Below are 14,970 nucleotides of genomic sequence, written 5' to 3'. Positions count from 1 at the left end.
CTGTAATCATTATCTACTATTAAGCCTGCCTTTACTGCTGCTTCTGCTCTGATTACATGTATAATTTCTGGATGTTGTAATTATTGTTTATTCTGAGATTGGACTCCCACCTGGCAGTAGATTCCTTCGTTAGTTGTTCTCCCTGAGGTTTCTTCATTATAAAGAGTTTTTCCATAGCTAATGAAGGGTGGGCCTAGTTTTTCAAAATAAAGGCAAAAATAATGCAACTATATCCATCAGGGAACTCAGGTCAAGGCTGTGGGTTTTCTTTTTCCAAATAAAAGCCCGATGGAATAACTCTATCCTGGAAGCTCAGGATGTATATTGCCAGGCACACTGTCGAAATTAAAATGTGCTCGTTGAACTTTTAATTATGTTTTATACTTCTTATTTTAAGTTATTTCAAAAGAAATAACATTGAGAATGGAAATTAAATAATGGCTATAAAAATAGTGTATAAAGTATTTCAAAGTTAATTAAAGTTAAATTTCAGGGTTAAACATTTGACTTTTGATAGATCTGTAAAAGCAAAAATAAATAAATAAATAGATTAAAAAAAATAGTATTTCTGCAATCCTTGACTCACTGCACAACCTTAATTGTAGTTGTGTAACCAATGTGAAAGTCTGAACTGTGCCAACACACCATCACATTAAGTAAATCCAAGCAGCAGCTGAAACATCACGGATTACACAGCTATTGAGTATTATGCTTTGTGTCAGCTAACTGCTACTCTGCACCATGGGGAATGCTCTATATGACTTGGACACCATCTACTGGTCGTAAACAGTACTGTACAAAAGAGTGCGGCTGCTTGCTAGAAGAGCGAGAAAGGGCAGTAATAACAAGGGCTTATGGGAAATGTGGTCTCCATCCAGAAAGCACTAATGATAATACTAGTGTGAGATAAGACACCAGATTTCTCTAAACAAATTTAATTGTATAAAGGCATGAAAAGTAAAGACTTTTTAAACTTCTACATTCTCTTATTTTAGAGTACTAAACAGATGAACCATGGTCGGCTCTCTCCTATGACAGCATATTGCTGCTACCATGACAACAAGTTCTAATTTTCCTGTTATAACGAGGGGCCTTTTTGCAATATTTTCCAATATAACAAGAAACTTTGTTTTAAACGACACATACACATTAAACATATTTTAGATGTCAAATTGCTCTGTGGGTCAATAAAACTGGCAAATACTGTATATGAAAGCCTTATAGTAGATTCAATGTAATAAATAGGTCACGATTATCAGACCAATATCATGGTGTATATAGGAAATGGACATAGTCATCACCCGTTTGTTTGTGAACTAGTTTTGAAGCCCAGAGTTTGGCATTTTGGCCATCACCATGTTGTATTATTTGCAACCAGTGAAGGAAGTGACCATATTCGGACCGATTAGGAGTGACGGGTGGATCTGATGAACACAAGCAGCAGAGCAGCAACCTTACGGGATCTGGATCCACCTGGATTCTGGTGTGAAGCTGTTACGGATGGATGTCTTAATATTTGGTACAATCTTAAGCATACATCACTTTCCAGGAAGAGAAGATGGTAAATATTGTTAAATAGGCGGACGATGACAGCGGATGTGATCTAAAGTGGTTAAAAAGGTATCATTTATCACATCTCATGTCAATGCGATATTTCACTTCATAAATCTGCAGACATTTCTCAAACTTGTCAAATCACAGCTTTTTCAATATGAGGTATTGAGTGTAGATTGATTAGGGGGGAATTAATTTAAACCGTTTTGCATCAAACTGCAACATAATACAATGTGGATAAGTGAAGGGGTCTAAATACTGGACTTCCTGAATACACTGTGCATATGGATAGATGGACCCTCTATTGTCCCCAAGCATCAAATTAAACTTGTAAATGTACGTTTCTATTAGAACATAACACATTCTCATGTTGTGAGAAGTCTGCTTTAACAATATACATTGGTTTTGTGATATATTTTATCACAAGAAACATTTATTGTAAAAACTGAATAATACAGATGACCAGATGTAAAATATCTTGAGATTTGTTTTAGTCATGTTGGCAGCAGCACGCTGCCATGGAGATGCCATGTCTCTGATCTAATTCTCTTTCCAATAAAGTATAAATAATATATAAATAAATCATTCAGCTGTGGACAAAGGCTCGGTATGTGCTGCCTTTTTACCATCTCACCTTTGGTACCGAGACCTTCATCTGCAATGACTTAGGTAATGCTGTAATAAAGCTGACATATATTAAATCGGCTTTACAAATTCTTAGAGCTTGGCCAAATTCTTTCCCCCGTCCTGCCCAATATCATATTCACCTGCTTCCCTTCATGCATCTTATGAAGCTCTGCCATTCTGTAAACCCACAGCTAAATAATAAATAACAGATACAATTATTACAAGAAGGTAGTATCTCATTACATAAACACATGAACAGGCATGTTTTCAACATGGACTTACTGCCGCCATAGAAAAAGAAACCATAAGACATCAAAATAGCAACAAATGAAGCGGCCAACCCGCCGGTGGAGGAATGCACAGCGTGAGGTGTCTGTAAGGCAACTGGAGCGCAGACAGCGCACTATGTGTGCATGAGTGGCAATGTGGCACCATGGAATAGACACCGTTACTATCAAACCCACCGGACACGGAGGGACAAAGAGCCCCTCGCGTCGCTTTGACTTGGGCTCTCAGGTTTGATTTTGGTACAAACTGGGCTTCAGAAATAAACATAAATATCTTCTGAATAAACAAATCCTCATCTCTTGTCAAGGTGCATTATGTGTGGACTCACACCCACCCCTCTCCGCAAACTACATTAACCACATGTCCAAAAAGGCTTTCAACATCCTGGGAAAAGACGAGGCAACCGTTCGATGGAGACGAACATCTCTGGGTTTGCTTGTTGATGTAAACTGTGGACGTTGATCATGGCAGCAGACCTCGCACCTGCAGCCTTGAGGTTGTCACTCCAGATCCTGGAGGTTGATTGTGCTTCCTGTGAACTGGGAGTTGTCAGACCCGTTGTCGTCCTCCGTCATCACTGAAGGTTCCTTCAAAAGGTACAGTCACAGAGCTCAGTTCTCTTATATCAAAAAAGGGGTTGCAACATTTTCATGGCCAAGCACAGCTCTGGAATTTGGGGAATATTTGGAGGACGGCATATAAAATGATACCCTTTTAAAAAGGAACAGTGTGTAGGATTTGGTGGCATCTAGTGGTGTAGTTGCAGATTGCAACATACTGAATACACCTATACCCTTTTACACTGCCTATTCGTTATGAGAGTATCAGTGTAAATGCTAACTGAGATGGAAAGAGGTGACAGAATGTAACGCCTCTGAGACAGCAACGGAGGTAGTATGTATATGATGCACATGTATATGATGCAGCATATTTTTACTCTGCTTTCTGCAGTGACGGCAGACTCTTCCGTGTAAAAAGGCCTCAAGACTGTGGTAATGTGAGCCTCCGATTGCAAAACAGTTGCAGTTTTGTAACTGAGGTAACATGAGCCACAGAGAGAGCAACACTCTACCCCCAGTTTAATGGGTTTAAGTTGGGTTGGTTCACTTTAAACCTGATGTTTGTTTGCACAACTCACCACATGCTAGATTTCATATATGAACTTTTAATGTGGGTTAAAACCTCACCTGACTTTGTCGTGTTCACTTTTATTTCCATTTGTGGATTTAGTCAAAACACAGACATCTAAATCTTACTGTGCCACAATTTTCATTTTAAAAGTTTGATTTGCTATCAAATGAAACCTCACTGTATCATTAGGTGGAGCTGTGTTAAATCAGTGGTTCCCAAACTTTTTCTGCAGCCCCCCATCTTAGAATTAAAGAGACTTTAATCCGACTTTAACACTGTCTAAAGTCAGCGCATCTGTCGATCCACCTGCCGTTATTTAAGTTTCACATTCAGTTGTGAATCTGTTCATTTCTGATGTGAGATTCTGTTTGTAGCTGCTCATCACACGGAATCGTGTGGGTCGAGTCATTCTTATGTTGACAAAACTCAGAGAAAAGTTATAATAAACGTCTTCGACGTGTGCGTGTGTCTCACCCCCGCCCCTCTGTGAAACAGACAGAGAGGAGACGCTGCCGTTAATTACACTAAAACACAGTAGAGACTCTCGACAACGTGGTTTTTTCTTCTTCTCTTTCCTTTAGGTGCGGTGACAAACACGTATAATGTTCGGGGAAACCCTGGTTTTTATAAATTCCAACTAAATTCCGTGTTTTACATTTGATTCAATTTTCATTGTGAAATTCTGTGATTCCGTCCGTGGAAATCATCCCTACTCGCCGCGCCCCCAGTTTGAAAACCACTATGTGAAATCATCAGCAAATGGAGATGAAAAGGTTTCTTACCTGTAGAATGTTGACAGGCAGGTCGGCAGTGAGCTGAGAGTGGGAGCTGGAGGGCTGCGAGCTCAGCTGGAAGGCCAGGTCGTCATCACTGGCTGGGTCGTCCTGCATTTACACACACTTTGATCAGTCGGGGCACAACAGCTGCACTTTTCTCGCAACACAAACCACAAACTGCATCATAATCACACGTCTGGGGAGCTCACCTGCAGCAGCTGAATCTGGACATACTGGGCCCCGGTGACGGGGTCACGCAGGGTCAGGCCCCCATTGGCTGCTGCAGCTCCTTCCCCATAACGAACACCAGAGGGAGCCATCGGAGGAGCCGAGGCTGCCTTTACTCCTTTAGCTTTTCTCTGATTTGATCCTGAAGTCCCTGGATTGGGCAAAGTGAACACTAGCATCACTTGCTGTTGTACTAGTCCCTTTTGTCTCCAGACTTTCTCGTCTGACTTAGTAGGGTTGAATGATGTCCTGAAATGTGTATTACCCGAGGAGGATGATGGACCTCTTTGCTTCTTCTTTTTGGCCAGCTGGATGGCTCTGTAGTCCGTCCTAGCTGAGCCTCCACTCTCCTGACAGACAAAATGTGAACACAGAAGTTACTACTTGTATTTGGGCCATTTCCTAACAATAGGACCCTTTCACATCAAAGAACAGAACAAGCACTACATTGCCCTCAATGCAGCTTGACAGCCAATAGACCTGTTTTGCGTTGTAAACAGCAATGATGTATTTTGTGGGCGGAGTCAAAACTGGTGTCAGATATGAGCGTCAAATAATCTGGATCATCTGGACGCCTTCTTTAATAATTCTACTGGTCTGACATTGATAAGCTAACAATTATCAATATGGTGAATTTCCTGAGCTGTACTCACTGTACGGATCCAACTGCATGGACTTGGTTACAGTGGACGGATGATGATTTTGTACTTTCCATTCATGTCCAGGACATCATCATCAGTCATCACATCGGAACATCAATGACATTATGAGTCCCAAGGCTTAGTTTGTGTTCAGTCATAGTTGAAAGTAAATGTCATCATTGATTCGTCATCGGAGTGATAAACAGGAGAAAACTAATACAAACTGAGTATTCAGGATGATTTCATCAGTCCAGTCAGCCAGTTTAACGCCTGTGTTTTGCTTCAAAGGGCTTCTTTGACAAAATTCATCTATTTTTGAATTCTTATTCCGACAACCTACAACACAACATTTGGATTTCCGTTTAATCTGATTTGAATGGTTTTTGCCACAATACTCGAGCAACTTTAGTGAGGTAAACGTGAGGTCTACTCCAAATTGGTCTATAGTCCTGTCAGAGAATCTAGGGTGTCCGGCAGCTAATAAGCTAATTAGCTAACAGCTAATATCTTTCTAACTCCACACCTTTTTCACTTTTCAAACGTATTGTCTTCAGCCCCAACCGATGCTTAATCAAGTGACTTCACTTGAGGACATTAATCAGACTTCACATAGTTCACTCTGGAGTTACTTAAGCATTTCCACAACTTCACATATAGAGTAGTATCCCCCAAGTCCTGGAAACAGACTTTGATGTGTTCCCCTTTAAAGTGTGCTGCATGAGAGCATGACAACTTACCAGGAAGCTGCTTGGTGACACGGCATTTAGTTCCTGGTCTTTCTGTGGGCTGAAGCTGCTGCTGTGTCCGGGGAAAACAAACTGGGTGAGGACTTTTCCTCCCTCCTGAGATCCAAGCACCTCCACACAGCCCAGCAAAGGCCCCGCCCCCCCCTGGCCACCCACCTCCACCACCTTCGAGGGCGAGGCCAGCAGCTCGGCAACGGGGGCTACTACCAGGGAGGCGGTGGACTCCACGCTCAGGGTGCTGGAGCAGCTGAGTGGGTGCTGCAGACTGGGGTCCACAGAGCCAACAGCACTCTGCATTGTGAGAGCGGTGAGGGTTCCCAAGGCCTCCGGGGTAACTGTCTGCACATCATCCAGATTGAGAGTCCCCTGTGGGGGCAGGACGTCACCCACTGTTCCCTCCAAACCGTGGTGGGGGCCCATGTCAGCACTGGCTGCCAGGATAAGAGGGTCCACAGCTTTGGCCAACGTGGTGTTAGTGCCGGCACCCAGTGGGGTGCTGACGGAGGAGGGGTTGACGGTGAGGATGCCTGAGCCCACAAGGGAGAGGTCCATGGTGAAAGTGCCGTTACAGCTGCTCCCGGCAATGGGAATTCCCACTCCGATTCCAGCGGTGGGTGCAGCGCCACCAGGCACAGCAGAGAAAAGAGAGCTGAGGTCCAAGTTGGTCAGCTGGTCACTGCCGGCAATACCAGGCCCGGCGACTGTTGGGGTGGAGCTGATGAGTTCGCTGCTAGCGAAGATTGATTTTCTGGAATAAATGATATACATTTGATACAGTTTTATACCATCAGAAATAATAATAAAACAAAATGTTGAATTGTTGTCTCAATACCAAAATTGTGACTTTGATACGATACCCTGCCTGAATATCTCAATATTGATACTGAAACAATACCGCAGCAAAAATGTAAACTATTAGGAAAAGTAATGGAAATATAGATGATAAAACATGGAAATTTAAAACATAAAAAATAGTAAATTGTAAAAAATTGCTTAATAAAAATGTACATGCTATACAGTAATCTGATACCCCGTTACTTGTGTTGATGCGAGTTCTTTGACAGTTGACTTCATATTTGTAATCAGATATCACATTAAAAAAGTGTTTTTTTAGACTGTTTTTGTAAAATAGCACCCCTTTCAGCACATCAGAAACAGCTCAGGTAGAGAGTGGTACTGCAGCAGGGAGACGGAGAGCGGCTTCCAGAACTCAAACACACTCAATGCTAATAGATTCAGATGAAGTTCTGTGAGAAGTTGATGAGGGAAAGCTGCTAAAATGATGAAGACAGCACAGTAAGTGTAGAAAGCTCTGTGTTGAGTTGAAGAAATGTTTGTGAAGAGAATGTTACTCTAATGTCAGGCTGCTTTTCTTTTTGTCCACATCACACAGAGAAATGAAATCTTTGGTTTTAGAAAAGATGCTGAGTGTAATTCTATCATTACATTTGGTCGCTTAATAGAGCCACGTTGTTATTTTCGCTACTTTGCTAATATTGGTATACGATGGAACATTAAAACTCAATACCCTTATTACAATTAAGTTAAATTATCCTCAAGCTAGTAACTCCCTGTTAATTCAACATTACAATAACAATCACAAACACTTTGAAGAGAAAAAAAGTATTCCGGATTTTAGTAAGACAAGATGTGGTGAACCCTGCCTTCGCCCAATGTCAGCTGGGATCGGCTCCAGTCCCCCTGCAACCCCGAATACAGGATAAGCGGGAGACGATGGACGGATTCATGGTTGTAAAGAGCTTAACAAATGAATGCTTCTAGAGAAGAAATAGTGCCCCAGGAAGTTATCTTTTTGTATTGCGAGTTTAAAAATGAATGAATCCCAGAGTAGATCCAAAAATCCCTTTTGAAATATGAAAGTGTGTTTTGTGGCTCAGACAGCATGTAAACATGGAGTTGTCTGACATTTTTTGGTGCATTTGCATTTGTTGAATTTTGTTCTGGCACAAAAGGCTGAGTAGTATCAAACCATCTGTGACGGCCCCGCCTTCGATGTTGGTGTGTTTTCGGTTTGCTGGTTGGTCTGTTGTTTTCCAGGTTCAGCAGGGGTGGGACCGTCATTACGGGATGCGCTACACCTGGGCCCGGTGGAGCGCATATATACCCACGCTGGCTGACCTTCCTCTGGCTCTCGCTCCATCCACGCCGTCTTATTCCGTATTATTATGCTTTAAAATCCTTTGTTACAATAAACATCACTTTGGCGTTGGAACCTCGTCTCCTCTCCCATTTCTTGGCTACAGTCTCCGAGCCAGACTGTAACAAGTGGGGGCTTGTCCGTTTTTTTTTTACCCAGTTTATTCTTTGGAGCTCAGGTGTGGCCTGTAGGCGGACTTTCAGGTGGGTTTTGTGAATGAAGTCCGTAGCGGTTGTAGCGTGACGTCAGCACACAGCTCTTGCTGGTTACGGTGTTTGTTGAATGAACGCTCAGCTGATTGCGGGAGTAGCGTTGACGAGGATAAAGCCGCGGCTTGGTGTAACAAGGTAATTGTGGGCCATTAAATGAACTATTTTAGGTCATGAGCCAACAATGATAGTCACTAACCAGGACTGAGGTGGTGGTGTTTGAGAATGTGGCTCTTCAGGCTGCTGCGGGAGGAGAAGTGTTTGGAGCAGTTGTTCACAGGGCAGCGAGTCCTCAGGGTGCTGGCGTCCTGCTTATGCTTCTTGGAGTGGATGTAGAGGCTGCTGCGTGCTGAGAACTTGGCATTACAGCCTGAAGACCATAGAGACAAATGTCATAAGTGATTACCTCTTCAGAAAACTTCAAACTACTCGAAGAGAAAATTATTTATCAGGAGAGTATTTAACTGAATGAAAGGAAAAAAATGGTCTGTTAATTTGTAAATGAACAAACCTTATTTTATAAAAATGAATAATAAACATGTCTAACCTCTGACCTTCTCCCAGCAAAAAGTCCACCTACTATATTTGTTTTTTGATATTTGTACGTACCTTCTGCATGGCACTGGAAGGGCTTGGTGCCCAGATGTGTGATACTGTGACCCTTGAGGTGCTCTGCCCGGGTGAAGGATTTCCCACAACCCTCCTCTGTGCAGACAAAGCGGCGGTCATCATCGTGTTTCCTGATAGACACAGAAGTCAGAGAGTCTGTGGCCAGTGACACACTCATCATTACACGAACAACGGGTGGATAGACATAAATACTACATAAAAAAAACCTCAAAGCCAAGACCTGCAATATCATGACAACGTATTGGTATTCAACAACACACAAACCTCACCAATAAAACAGAACTGCAACGGCAAGCTGAGGTTTTTTTTCTAAATGAACACAGATGTTTACAGGAATGTTATTTCATACCACAAACATTCAGAGTCAAAAGCTAAAAGAACTGCATCAATACCACTGCAACACCAAACTAAAACTCAATGACTTGTCCTGAATTCAAACTATAGCATGAGGACTGCAAAAGCTGAAGCCTCAAGTGACGTCAAAGGGCAAGATGTCTGTAGTCTTGATAGCTCTACAACTGATTTGACATTAATTAGCAATAACTGGAACTAAATCAAGAGAAGGCATCTGTTAATAAGCAGTTACCGTTTATGTCGGAGCAACTTAGACATGCTGGTGAAGGACCAGCCACAGCCCTCCGAGTCACAGACAAATGGCCTCTCACCTACAAACAGGAAGTTCATGTTTATTTAACAATGCAGAAAGTCCACGATCACCAAGAAAGAGAAGTCGTACCCAGTTAACTTTGAGCTAAATGTTGGTGCAACCTCGCTGCACGGCTAAATTGCACCAGAGGGTTTCCCAGACCCCAGATTCAGTACACTGGGTATCGTTAAACCGTGTCATCAGGCACAGGCTAAATGATGTCGGTCCAACCCGGTATAGAAAAACTTTGAGGAAAATGGTGCCAAATTTCAGTAGTTACAGTAGTTGTGCCATTTCCATTAGAACATCAACATCAGAGAGCAGGCAACATCAGAAATGTTTCAGCATGTGATCCCAAGTGTGGACAGTGTTTCCTCTATATTATTGCATCACTGATAACATTTCACAGTCATTTATAGTCTCTGCTCTTGTGGAGATTCTCCACACACAAGCAGACAGAGGTAGCCAGAGGGCCGACAGGTGAAGTGGAGGTAACATCTCGGTCGTGAACGACACGCTAACATGCCGACAGATTCAGTGTTTTTATCTGAGCGAGACCAGAGATTATTCAGTTCTCTATTAAGTTTACAGGAAGTGATGTAATGTTGCCCCGGTGCATTTCATGTGGAGTAAGCATTGCGTCAGACTCCATTTAAAAAATACCTTTTCATATGCCAGATTGCTCGTCAGCAAATGTAAATCGACTAGTATTTTCATTTTAAATAAGTGCTGTGTGGTGGATGTAATTTAATGCAGATGCGAAGAGTAATTTACGTGGATTCAGAAAAGTGACTGATAATAAATATTTGGATAATCAACTGATAAATATTTAAAGAAACTGTTAAGTGTTTAATTTGAAAACAGAGTTTGGTGGGGTGGTAGAATGAGTTGCTGCAAACATGTTGGTTAACAATTAGGGATGTCCCGATCCGATATTTGTATCGGATAGGCCGCCGATATTAGCAAACAAATGCATATCGATATTGGATCGGCCTGAACAGGAAAATCCCGATGCGGACTCCCGATCCAGTTTTTTTTCAAAACTCCCACTAAGAATTTAAAGTTATAGCTGTGTGGGATTATTTTACCCTAAAAGACGTAAAAGACGAAGAGGCGGAGTGCAACACTTGCCACAATAAAGTCAAGCTTTGAGACATTTAGGGGGAGCTCTAAAACACTGTTCATAAACGCTCTGACAGCTTCTGACGCTAGCGTTTTGAAGTAAACCCACTGTTTTAAACACGCACCAAAAGCGTAATGACACGGACATAAAAGCGGAGCCTCCGCCTCTTCGCCGCCGCCACTCAGCTGTTGATCCTCGGTGACTGCCGGGGTCGGCTGCGCTCTGACCGACCGGGAGCCGCTCCGTGAGTCGGTGTCCAGCTCATGGAGCCTGCTAACAACAGCGATTAATTAACATGGTGTAGAGTTATGACTGGCGTAATGCGTAAGTCTTTCCTGCTTCCTAGTGTTGCGCAGCCAGGTTTTCAACCTGCGCAAGGCTGGGAAAGAGCGCTCGGATGCCGCGGGGAGGATGATGGGACGGCCGCACCCCCTGCACCCCTAGTTCCGACGTCTATGCTGCTAACGTTTGTTTCTATGATCGAAATGAATAACGTTGTTACTCGACAGTTACAAGTATTCGAAATGGTAAAGCGGTAAGATTGACGATTTATTATTTAGTATATTTTGTGTTTATTTAACCCTGTTAAGAATAAACAGGTCACCTTCTCATTACCAACCATTGTGGATTATTCAAACTAACCTAATTAAGTTGGCTAGTTGTTCTTAAGAGTAAAACCCTTTTCAACATGAGTCTGACAACAAAATAAGTAAATATCTTTAATCTTTAATACATGCTTGGATCGGCCGGTATCGGTATCGGCCGATACTAATAAACCTACAATATCGGTATCGGATCGGAAGTAAAAAAAGCTGGATCGGGACATCCCTAAATGGATCATAAGCTTGCTAAAGCTTACCTGTTGTTAGTGCATGCAAAAATAAGTCACAATCAAACCTTAATAACTAATAGGTAAATTTCTTTCTACATTGCTTTCAAAGTGCTGACTATAAGAGCTAGCTAATGGATTTAGCTAGCTACAAACTTGTCATTAACATTGGCTAGAGAGAGAATAAAATCACTTTTTTAAAGACTTCTTGTTATTTCTTTTACCGAAATGCAACGCAAAATGCGCAGAGAAAAAGCTGTGCTCCTGCCAAATCGCAAATTACAATAAAATGCCACAAAAAACCTTAAGGAAACTTAACAGAAAATAATCAAACAATTTTACATGCAAAAAATACATCTGTGCTCCTTGTCATATGCAGAAGACAATGAACAGTTCAAATCAAATACACAAAATGTACATTCATGAAACAATGTAATGTAAAAGTAGAAAAACTTACTCTGAACCTTGATAACCACTTACCTGCCTGCCTTCATAACTTGTTACAGAAGAAAATGAACAGGTAAAAGCAAATAACATACAAAATGTACAATAATTAAACAATGTAATATAAAAGGAGAAAAACTTACTCAGAACTCTCAGACCTATGGGCAATTTCGAGTCATCAATTAACCTATCCCCATCCTGCATGTTTTTGGACTGTGGGAGGAAGCCGGAGAACCCGGAGAGAACCCACGCTAACACGGGGAGAATGTGCAAACTCCACACAGAAGGAACCCGAATCCGACCAGAGAAACGAACCCGGGTCCCTCTCTCTGTGAGGTGACAGTGCTACCCACTACACCACCGTGCAGCACTACTGAAGAAAATCCTACAGTTAAAATCAAATAACCTCGTTTTCATCTAATCACATGACTGCATTCCCACGAGGGGAACCTCACTATGACCAGAGCACAGCTTCTTCTCTACGCATTTTGCGCATTTGCATTAGCTAACTAATTAGCCATATAATGCTTTTAGACAACGGATCATAAGCTTGCTAAAGCTTACCTGTTGTTAGTGCATGCAAAAATGAGTCACAATCAAACCTTAATAATTAACAGGTACATTTCTTTCTACATTGGTTTCAAAGTGCTGACTATAAGAGCTAGCTAATGGATTTAGCTAGCTACAAACTTATCAACAACATTGGCTAGAGAGAGAATAAAAATCACTTTTTTAAAGGAGTCATAACCTGGTTTTATACGTATCCAGCCCCCCTTGGATCGCTTTGGATCAATTCGTAAAACTTATTAGAAAAAAAAAAAAAAATTTTAATCAAACATTGAGCTTGTTCTGACCCTTTTTCGTACCGCGATTTTATCACGCGAGATTACGCGCGAGGTTTTGACTGGTCCGGATGTGCATTGTATAATATGTAATGAGGCGCGCGTTGATTCGCCGCAGGAAGGACAGAGCCGGGGGGGCTTGCCTGCATGCAGACTCCAAAACATAAACAGCCCCCTGTCATGGCGCACACACTAAATGACGAACCTTACGGAATTCAGGCATTTATGTACGAACCAGAGTCGGAACCCGAACCGGAGAGTGAAGAGCCAGAGACGGTTGAAGAGACACGTTTACAGCAGGACGTCAGGTAGCGGACGGGGGGGGGGGGTTGGGTGGTGAAAGAGGGGTGGGCTTATGCAAGTAGCCTCCACGGTGACGTCACCGTAGGCGCAGAATCAAAATCTCGTGCTTTAGGAATGCACACCCTTGTGTGCTATTCCTGTTCGGAAAAAGAGCAGAAGCGAAAAAACGGCGCCACTTTCAAACTCCAGCCTTTCAGGCAAGTTTCAACTGAGGTCAAACACAGATATGCATGTTTTAACAAGAGAAATTGCGATTTCCTGGTGATGACTCCTTTAAAGACTTTTTGTTATTTCTTTTACCGAAATGCAACGCAAAATGTGCAGAGAAAAAGCTCTGCTCCTGCCAAATTGCAAATTACAATAAAATGCCACAAAAAACCTTAAGGAAAGTTAACAGAAAATAATCAAACAATTTTACATGCAAAAAATACGTCTGTGCTCCTTGTCATATGCAGAAGACAATGAACAGTTCAAATCAAATACACAAAATGTACATTCATGAAACAATGTAATGTAAAAGTAGAAAAACTTACTCTGAACCTTGATAACCACTTACCTGCCTGCCTTCATACCTACTTACCTGCCTGCCTTCATACCTTGTTACAGAAGAAAATGAACAGGTAAAAGCAAATAACATACAAAATGTACAATAATTAAACAATGTAATATAAAAGGAGAAAAACTTACTCAGACCTATGGGCAATTTCGAGTCATCAATTAACCTATCCCCATCCTGCATGTTTTTGGACTGTGGGAGGAAGCCGGAGAACCCGGAGAGAACCCACGCTAACACGGGGAGAACGTGCAAACTCCACACAGAAGGAACCCGAATCCGACCAGAGAATCGAACCCGGGTCCCTCTCTCTGTGAGGTGACAGTGCTACCCACTACACCACCGTGCAGCCCTACTTAAGAAAATCCTACAGTTAAAATCAAATAACCTCGTTTTCATCTAATCACATGACTGCATTCCCACGAGGGGAACCTCACTATGACCAGAGCACAGCTTCTTCTCTACGCATTTTGCGCAATTGCATTAGCTAACTAATTAGCCATATAATGTGTTTGGACAACGGATCATAAGCTTGCTAAAGCTTACCTGTTGTTAGTGCATGCAAAAATAAGTCACAATCAAACCTTAATAACTAAAAGGTAAATTTCTTTCTACATTGGTTTCAAAGTGCTGACTATAAGAGCTAGCTAATGGATTTAGCTAGCTACAAACTTGTCAACAACATTGGCTAGAGAGAGAATAAAAAGCACTTTTTTAAAGACTTTTTTACCGAAATGCAACGCAAAATGCGCAGAGAAAAAGCTCTGCTCCTGCCAAATTGCAAATTACAATAAAATGCCACAAAAAACCTTAAGGAAAGTTAACAGAAAATAATCAAACAATTTTACATGCAAAAAATACGTCTGTGCTCCTTGTCATATGCAGAAGACAATGAACAGTTCAAATCAAATCCCCAAAATGTACATTCATGAAACAATGTAATGTAAAAGTAGAAAAACTTACTCTGAACCTTGATAACCACTTACCTGCCTGCCTTCATACCTTGTTACAGAAGAAAATGAACAGGTAAAAGCAAATAACATACAAAATGTACAATAATTAAACAATGTAATATAAAAGGAGAAAAACTTACTCAGACCTATGGGCAATTTCGAGTCATCAATTAACCTATCCCCATCCTGCATGTTTTTGGACTGTGGGAGGAAGCCGGAGAACCCGGAGAGAACCCACGCTAACACGGGGAGAACGTGCAAACTCCACACAGAAGGAACCCGAATCCGA

The 14,970-nt window shown here is 41.9% G+C and overlaps 1 protein-coding gene across 1 annotated transcript; it reads right to left on the bottom strand.

Annotated features, from left to right (window-relative positions):
• Positions 1-2,429: 2,429 nt before the first annotated feature.
• On the bottom strand, positions 2,430-9,719 carry LOC311027184 (zinc finger protein ZXDC-like). The gene is made up of 9 exons (XM_084031064.1): positions 9,575-9,719; positions 8,968-9,098; positions 8,558-8,728; positions 7,139-7,217; positions 5,983-6,739; positions 4,870-4,954; positions 4,586-4,755; positions 4,383-4,484; positions 2,430-3,056 (listed from the first exon to the last, which is right to left on the bottom strand). Exons 1-9 carry the CDS (start codon positions 9,670-9,672, stop codon positions 2,970-2,972), a joined length of 1,680 nt encoding a protein of 559 aa, XP_083887190.1. The 5' UTR covers positions 9,673-9,719; the 3' UTR covers positions 2,430-2,969.
• Between the last annotated feature and the right edge of the window lie 5,251 nt (positions 9,720-14,970).

This window comes from Eutrigla gurnardus (assembly GCF_963514095.1).
Source record: "Eutrigla gurnardus genome assembly, chromosome: 2".
Classification (NCBI taxonomy): domain Eukaryota; kingdom Metazoa; phylum Chordata; class Actinopteri; order Perciformes; family Triglidae; genus Eutrigla; species Eutrigla gurnardus.
Note: the sequence above shows the minus strand (reverse complement) of the source record. Positions and strands in the feature narration are given on the sequence as shown.